Genomic DNA, 8,706 nt, shown 5'->3' with positions numbered 1-8,706 from the left:
TAAGTTCACTTTACGACACGTTCACAAGGACGCTGTTGTAGTTTTCGTACTAAATCTTTTGATGGCGATTCGAGTACGCAAACGATTTGAACTCGAAAGTTTTTCGTGCTAGCCGTACTGATGGAAGAACAGTCGCCCGGCAAGCGAAAGGTCGTGGGTTCGATTCCCACCTTAGGCAGTTCGATTTTTTCAGGGTATTTTAAAAATATAAATAACGAGTCAGAATTCGACACAGAGGGTCCTTAAAAGTAAAAAAAGGTAGATGCTAAGAGAGACAATATTTAAATAGGTATTTCTTTAATTAAAAAGCACAGCCTTTGGAAAATATTACAGACCATTTTATAGGTATTATAATTTCTCATCTTAAAGTAAAATAACACAGGTAAGCAAATACTAAATATTTAATAGCATCACTGCAATGTATCAAGTCCCAGATAGGGCCAGAAACACTGGAATTGTATTGATACGTAATACGTAAGTCAGAAAAGTATACATTATCATCATCATAAATTGCTAATACAATAACCGGATGGAAGGTAGTTAAGTTAGTATATAGGGTGACTTTGCAATTAATATCCAAATTTTTAGGAGCGACTCAGAATCAGTAACATAATCGATTTACGTAAAGAAAACAACATTTTTTCCACTGCGTGCGCTGGATACTGATAACAAAATCACCCTGTATTTCAGGATATAGTAATAGGTGCCTACTTTAAATTATCAAACTTCTCTCGTATTGTTTTCAAATCAACAATAACCTACATCCGTAAAGAATTTAATTATTTTCACTCAACTACAAGAACAAGTGATAAAAAGGTCAGCACTTTTGTTGAGTCTCGTACGTATCTCGTTTTACATCCGGCACCTCGAGATAGCAATACTCAATATACCTAATTACTGACTAAAGCACATCATAATATGCATTTTTGTTGCAAAATAACACCTATTACAAAATGGATAAGATACCACAGTTAAAAAACCTCGATGTACCGTCAACTCACGTAAACAACAACATAATTAACGCAAACAATTAAACTTACACTTCTTTCTTCTTTATCTTTTTATAACTTAATAAAATTTAATTGTTTTACACGTGCGTAACTACAGTGGACCCGCGGTAATCCAAAAACGTTTTGCAAGTCGGTGTCGGATTATCGAATTTGTCAGACTATTAGAGTACTGCCCTGTAAGACCCTTAATAATCCGGAATTATTCGCAGAAGAGGCCCTTGTAATCCGACAAATTACAAATCAAAGAAAATAATTTTCCAAAAATATACAATCAACATTAAAACATGTCGGACTAAGTCCCCTGTCCGGGGCGCCAGATTAACCAGGGGCGGATTACTACGTCCACTGTACAGCTTAAACATATTATATTTCTATTACTCCAAGTTTTATAGCCTCTTCTTCACACTTCCATTAACACCATCCACGTGGTTAGAACTTAAAGTAACACCAGTCAACTTCTCCCCCAAGAAGTATAAGAACAAACCCATGAGTATGCTTATGGTGAAGAATACAACAATTGAAGGCCCATCTAGGACTTCTAGAAGCGGATAAGGCCAAGCTCCCGTCCGAATACGGAGCAGGCAGGCAGTAACTATGTACCCAAAGTTAAACAAAAATGAAAATAGTAACCCACTACTTCTGGGAGGGAAGGTGATCTTGGCATATTTAAGCTCTATGCAAATAAAAACACTGTTGAATACGTGTAAGACTAAATTTACCCAATGGGGAACCAAAATGTCTATTTCATCGGGGTAAACCAGGTTCTTCTCGTAGAAATAGAGGGCCCAGAAGGTTATGGTGACGAAGAGAGCCATGGGGAAAGCCAGAGCGAAGGTCAGGTCCTTGATGGTACGGATTAATGGCTTCTTCTGCGGTGATGGCGATAGTTCGTTTGTTCCTATGAGATCGTTCAGCAGGGACAATGTGAAGTACACAGTCTGTAGACCCTGAAACAAACATTTAGCTTTTTGAAGACAATTTTTCTTTACATGGAACATTATTGAATACTTTCAAGATTTAGTGAGATTCTCTTAATATTCTCTTAATCAGAGGTAATGGATTAGAAATCTAGCGAAGTCAAAATACTACTACAGCTAAAATGTACCTACTAAAACTAAAATCACTTGCCTGTACATTACTATGTAAGTACGAGTAAACATTTTCACAATTTGGTTAGAATAGGACAGGACTTTCAGTTATTTTTCATAAAAAAATATCCAATCGTATGACTCTTAAACCCAACCCTGTGTAGAACATGCAATACACACTATTGACTTTATAACATGCTTACATTTCGAAAATCTTAACTTTAGGTTGCTTAAACTATTGTAAATTAGGAAGTTTTTATCTACAGGGTGGAATTTTGTAATGCCACCTGGAGGGAAAGTACCCTTAATACTGTAGATAGAAAATTTTACTCAAAGAAAACATTCCTTTATTTTTAAAAATAAGAAAATTTACCACCATAGGTACCTACCATTACAATTTTCTGTAAATCCCAACTATCCCAACTATCCCAACTATATAATATTATAAATGCGAAAGTAACTTTGTCTGTCTGTCTGTCTGTCTGTCTGTCTGTTACGCTTTCCCGCTTAAACCTCGCAACCGATTTTGATGAAATTTGGCATAGAGATAGTTTGAGTCCCGGGAAAGAACATAGGATAGTTTTTATCCCGGTTTTTGAAACAGGGACGCGCGCGATAAAGTTTTTCTGTGACAGACAAAATTCCACGCGGGCGAAGCCGCGGGCGGAAAGCTATATTAATATATTATTAATATTATAAATGCGAAAGTAACTCTGTCTGTCTGTCTGTCTGTCTGTTACGCTTTCCCGCTTAAACCTCGCAACCGATTTTGATGAAATTTGGCATAGAGATAGTTTGAGTCCCGGGAAAGAACATAGGATAGTTTTTATCCCGGTTTTTGAAACAGGGACGCGCGCGATAAAGTTTTTCTGTGACAGACAAAATTCCACGCGGGCGAAGCCGCGGGCGGAAAGCTAGTAATTACAATAATTTAAGATTTCATGGTTTTCCTTTCATTTGATTTATCAAGTTTGTTTGAGAGATTTCATCCTTATACTTAACCCTAACGATCGATGCAATAAAAATACAGTACCTCTATTACGAAAAACTTTCGAGTTCGTTTCGTTGCGTATTCAAAGTGTCATCGAAAAATTTTGTATGAAAAATTAAACAGCGCCCCCTATATTATAGCCGCCCTAGGGGGCGCTGTTTAATTTTTCATACAAAATTTTTCGATGGCACTTTGAATACGCAAACGAAACGAACTCGAAAGTTTTTCGTAATAGAGGTACAGGGTGTAATTTTGAACAGATTTTAGTAGGTAGGTTAGATTCCCGAGTGTAGCAAGCAAATTTTTGAAAATCTTTGAATGCAGTTCTATTTCTTTTCAAAACTAAAGGAATGTTTTCATTGAGTAAAATTTTCTATCTACTGTATTAAGAGTACTTTCCCTTCAGGTGGTATTACAAAATTCCACCCTGTATAGTATCGCTTAGCAGTTTTAACCAAATTAAATCTAACATCAGACTTTTGGAAACTATCTTTGGTGGATGAAACTGAAACGCATGAAACGGCTTATTCCACTATTCCCCGTTGACAATCCCCGTAAACGCCAATTGGAGCTTATAAAATAATCCCCGTTATACAGAAGCCCAGAAGAAAATTCACTTTTGAAAATTCAAGGAAACGAAAACTGTACATTTTTGTAGAACTTTAACTATTGCAAATTAAAGGAAATTTAGTGCAATTTATTTTAAAATTTACCTTTAATAAATTACATCGCCCAGGAGATTTCCTTGACGCTTACAACATTCGATCAACATACATCAAAATCTTGAAATGCGTTCGTTAGAATTACCGTGCATAAAAATAAACTGCAATAGTTAAAGTTCTATAAAAATGTACAGTTTGAATTTTCAAAAGTGATTTTTCTTCTGGGCCACTCTGTATTAGGATTTTATTTTTAACTCAATGGGGATTAATGAACTTTTAGTGACATTTTCGTCTTAAAAAAATGTTAGTACTTACCATACACCAAAATGTGACGAGCGACCATCGCCCTTTCAATATCAGTTCTCCATAAAGCTCTCCAGTGGTGAAAGGCAGTTCCAAATACATTTGATCATACATGATCGTATACACATTTATAGAAATAACCGCAGCGTGGAATAGAGTTAGCGCCATTTTGTTCGTCACTTCTAACACCGTTCCTAATGGATGTACAGCTTTCACTGACTTAAAAAAGTTTTAGCACGATTTTAAATAGCTCTGTTGTTAAGTTATCTATTTGGCCAGTTTGATTGGTTTTATTTATAAGACTGCGATCACACTTGAGTCAACATCTTAATTGTTATCAGCTCGGGCTATTGTTACTGTTTCTTCGATAATGTTACTTTAGTTATTATTATTTTCAAATGAAACCGCATCTGAAACTATTATTAGTTATACTTACTACTTTCACTATTATAACTATTATTTACTATATACAATTATTGAAACAAAATGCGTACAAGATCTTGGTACCTACCTATTTATTTAAATATTGTAATATGTAAAAAGTGTAAATATAAAACGTCGTGTGGCCACAGCTTAATGTAATATGAATCAGCCAATTAATCTTCAGGCGGTGCTTAAATTGTTAATAAATTTTTAACTACTGTATGACACCAATTAGGTACATAGGTACCTAAGTGTATCTAAAAGTCGTATGGAAATTTTCAGTCAAAATTACATTAAATTGTTAATATCTACACTCGTGAGCAAAAATATGGAAACGCCTTATTTGTTCCGAGCGATTTTAAGAACTAAATGACTAATAGAAAATACCTAAATAAAATGGTAGTCCATTTTAAAGGCACATACAAACACTTAAGTAGGCTTTCAGTTCTTAAGATCACTTGGAACGAAATACAATGGTATGATTCCATACTTTTGCTCGTAAGTATGCTATGATTACATAAAGTTGCTACAATACTATTATTCATCAGATAAAAATACCTACGGAAATGTATTTAGATGGTTTAAGGAAAATTGGCTAATGTTATTAGCATTCCATTAACGTTCATTTGATAGCAAACAAACGGATATATTGAATCTCTTGCTCACTTATTCAATTCATACTCACCTTTGTATTTTTTATGACCCTGGACATGGACATGGACCCTATTTCAAAGGTTGGCAATAAAATATAATAATAGGTTTTAGCGGTTCGCAATGTTACATAGATTCCGGTACCTATTAAGAGCTCATATCTCCTTATTGCGATGTTTTTAAAATTCGATTAGGTATTTTTACCCGACTGCGCCAGAAGGAGGGTTATATGTAAATGTAAGAGCACAATTTGTAAATAGGAACTTGTCATACCTCTTAAAATAATGTAGCACACAATTCTCGCGCCTGTGAGTATTGCTCAGCGCCTAAACGCAGGCGTTAGAGTTAGTAAGGGTATTAATAAATTCATGCTAGCAATCTGCATCAAACATGGATATTTAAGTTCAAAATATACGGCACTTAACTTGATAATCCAATTTCTTAACACCATAATAAACCAACTGCATTTGAAACATGGATGTGTTACATATAAATGCATCCTTATTAAGTTATCTTCATATCATCAGACAGACAAGCCATATCAGCCTATCTAAAAGTCCAATGTACAAATTGCTAAAACTGTTTAACTAAATCAGAAATACTATTTAGGTATTAATAAACCTACGTAGGTACTTATACCTGTGCTTATACTCAATTACATTACGTGTCATGATGACATGGCTTATTCCAGTATTCCCCGTTATATTATTATTTTATTTTTAACATTATAAGCTCCAATTGGCGTTAACGGGGATAATTGACGGGGATTGTCAATGGGGAATAGTGGAATAAGCTGATGACATGATCGCACGCGCAGAATTTTTATTAAGTTGTATCTTAGTCCGAGCCTTTCGCTGTCAGTGTTCGACCGGCCGGCACCGAAGCAACAGTGTCCAGTTATCCAGTTAAAGTGAAACAAACAAAATGTTGTTAGCATTATTCCATGCAGCTGTGGTCGGGATCGACGCATTTTCACTCTGGTATGACCAGATGTACCTGGATATCCCGTTACCTGCAAACAAATATGGGGAAATGCCGTTCAAAGGACGACTTATGTTCCTCACGATATGGGGATTGGTGAGTGCAAGTTACAAAATCATTTTACTGTGACCTGCTTTGTTAGGCTTGGATGACTTGATAACGGTGTAGTTAGTGATCATACGGGCTGGACCATAAGTAATTAAATAGTAGTACGATATTAAATCAGTGTAGATAACTCTGATAGTAGAAAAATTGTTCATGGACATTTTATGATGATAACAATTCTATATTTACACAAGTTGCTACGTACAAAAATACCTTTAATATTATCATGTATTACCTACTTATAAGTAAAGTAATAATTCAATCATTGTTATGTCCCAGGTTATCTACGGAGTAGGTAGTATTAATTACCAAACAGATACTTAACTGCCACTTGCAAACTTTAGCTACCTACAAAAGTCCTACTTAAGAATTGTGTCGTTGTCGTTAACTGCTAAACTGATTTTGATATTTTTGCAGATAGATTAGCTAGGACTTCGGTAAATTAACTTTTCTTGATTACTTAGAATGTAGGTAATACACCTACAATGTACTGAAGGTTGTCTGTCTAATGTAGGCAGGTAGGTATTAGTCATCATCCAAATTAGTACCTGTGTAATAAAAATACTATTGTTTGTTAACTTTAACACAGTTTATTTACCTCCTAATAATAACCTGTTTTAGTTGTTTACCAAGTTGTAGAGTTTATTCACTAACTGAACCTCTTATACCGGCATAATCGTCGTCAGTAAATCTGATATGTATCCAATATCTTACCTACTTAAAGTTAGGTATCGCCATCAGGGGCAAAGTTCGTAAACAAAACAAGTTTTTATATGATAACGTTTAGATAAGTAGTGTATATTGAAAAAATGAACAATAATTATGAAATAGTTTGGATATTACCCGTTCTTGCTACATTTTTCTTTACTTATTTGGCTGTAGGGTAATGTCATTATAGCCTAGACTTACTCGATAAAATGGGCTTCCCAACACATCAAACTAGTATATAGGTAGGTACATTGATAATAAGAGCTTAGACCTCAAAGCACAATAATGACAACACATAATTAACCTAGGTACATAAAAAAACTTACTCTTATTCTTGCTAAAAGCTTCAGTAAATTACCTAAGATGATGTGTCAGACTTTTAAAGCTTTTTGTGAGCTCGATTGAAAGCACAAATAATTTTAATTTAAGTAGGTAATACCTACTACATATTTACACAATCAAGCAGCCTAACTACCGTGTTTAATGCTAACAATTAACTGGTTATTGTGACAACACTGGTCATTGACCATGTGGGCCGAGGTCTCCGCCAAAGGCAGTCTAACCGCATATCTGCTGCGATACGCCGAAACTAAGGTCGATGCACCGTCGAATCGAAAGATGTGAAACAGTTAACTTTACAATCTAGTTAAGTAGGGTAGCTTAAAAGCTAGCTAGACACGTGTCAGGCAGAGAAAAAGTACTGCTAATTAAAAAGATTGTCGTTCTGATGTTTTACATGCTACTTACTTAGGTATCTTATTTACTTGTAGCTAATTAACTTACCTACTTAGGATTAAGTAATTTGGAATCTTCTTTCGGTTTCACCCTTGCACCCATCTAAACAGCTTTATCTGAATTATGTTAATGTATGCTAATCTAGCTATGCTGTACTGTACACTAATACACTACAGGCCCCGTCGTTAAAATATTGTTGTTGTTAATTTTACTACTATCCAATTAAATAAAGTATTAAACGAAGGTACCTACCGTTTATCTTGATTGATCCGACCGAGAATCGAACTCTAGTGTGATCCGCCTCGCTCAGATGGTAACCAGATCGTAGAATGCGTCTGTGGCGACCCATATTTTTGAAGTTCTAAATCGCCGACTTTTTTGTTTCAGATAATGCAGACCGTGTACTTCAGCATTACATTATTGAACGACTTGTTCGGCTCAAATGAAAAGTCGCCGAGGAAGACTCCCTTCATACGAAGAATCAAGGACATCGCTTTCGCCATGGCTTTCACCATAGCCGTGTACGTCTCAACTTCGTTCTGGGGTATCTACTACTACGACAAAGAATTGATTTTCCCCGACCGCTTGGAGAAAGTGTTCCCGGTTTGGTTGAACCACACTATGCATACTTTCGTGGCTGCCTTCATTCTTATAGAACTTCTAGTCACAAAGCGCTCTTATCCGACTAGGAAAGTTGGTCTAACTTGCGTGACACTTGTAGTCATAGGCTACATAAGCTGGATGCACGTTCTCCACGCCAGAACTGGTGCCTGGGTGTACCCTATCTTCGAAGTACTTAACTTGCCCATGAGAGTAGTGTTCCTGAGTTTCAGTGTTGTATTCACAGTCACTTTTTACCTGTTAGGAGAGAAATTAGATAAAATCCTTAGTCCCGCTCCTTCAAAACAAAGTCACGAACCGAAGAAAAAGAAACGCTAAAGTAAACTTGAATAGATACTTTAATTTTAATAAAATATGAATACAGCCGTTTTTTATTTACACTAAACTTGTTTTCATTTGCCCTTAGCTAAGCATTAGAGGACGTCAGC

At 35.6% G+C, this 8,706-nt stretch overlaps 2 protein-coding genes across 2 annotated transcripts; one reads left to right on the top strand and one right to left on the bottom strand.

Moving 5' to 3' along the window:
* Positions 1 to 280: 280 nt before the first annotated feature.
* Positions 281 to 4,290, bottom strand: LOC114353198 (androgen-induced gene 1 protein-like). The gene is made up of 2 exons (XM_028305080.1): positions 4,067 to 4,290; positions 281 to 1,957 (listed from the first exon to the last, which is right to left on the bottom strand). Exons 1-2 carry the CDS (start codon positions 4,220 to 4,222, stop codon positions 1,397 to 1,399), a joined length of 717 nt encoding a protein of 238 aa, XP_028160881.1. The 5' UTR covers positions 4,223 to 4,290; the 3' UTR covers positions 281 to 1,396.
* A 1,622-nt stretch (positions 4,291 to 5,912) lies between these two features.
* Positions 5,913 to 8,658, top strand: LOC114353197 (androgen-dependent TFPI-regulating protein). Its single transcript, XM_028305079.1, has 2 exons — positions 5,913 to 6,205; positions 8,045 to 8,658. Exons 1-2 carry the CDS (start codon positions 6,053 to 6,055, stop codon positions 8,594 to 8,596), a joined length of 705 nt encoding a protein of 234 aa, XP_028160880.1. The 5' UTR covers positions 5,913 to 6,052; the 3' UTR covers positions 8,597 to 8,658.
* Positions 8,659 to 8,706: the final 48 nt, after the last annotated feature.

Source organism: Ostrinia furnacalis, unplaced genomic scaffold, assembly GCF_004193835.3.
Source record: "Ostrinia furnacalis isolate ACB-3 unplaced genomic scaffold, ASM419383v2 OfSCF1635, whole genome shotgun sequence".
Lineage (NCBI taxonomy): Eukaryota > Metazoa > Arthropoda > Insecta > Lepidoptera > Crambidae > Ostrinia > Ostrinia furnacalis.
The sequence above is the reverse complement of the archived record's forward strand: the minus strand, read 5'-3'. Positions and strand labels throughout refer to the sequence as shown.

Bases quoted from the DNA above. Each gene is read 5' to 3' on its own strand.
- LOC114353197 (XM_028305079.1), top strand. From the start codon at position 6,053: ATGTTGTTAGCATTATTCCATGCAGCTGTGGTCGGGATCGACGCATTT. The intron at 6,206-8,044 runs GTGAGTGCAAGT...TTTTTGTTTCAG, and splicing joins TCCTCACGATATGGGGATTG to ATAATGCAGACCGTGTACTT.
- LOC114353198 (XM_028305080.1), bottom strand. From the start codon at position 4,222: ATGGCGCTAACTCTATTCCACGCTGCGGTTATTTCTATAAATGTGTAT. The intron at 1,958-4,066 runs GTAAGTACTAAC...TGTTTGTTTCAG, and splicing joins TCGTCACATTTTGGTGTATG to GGTCTACAGACTGTGTACTT.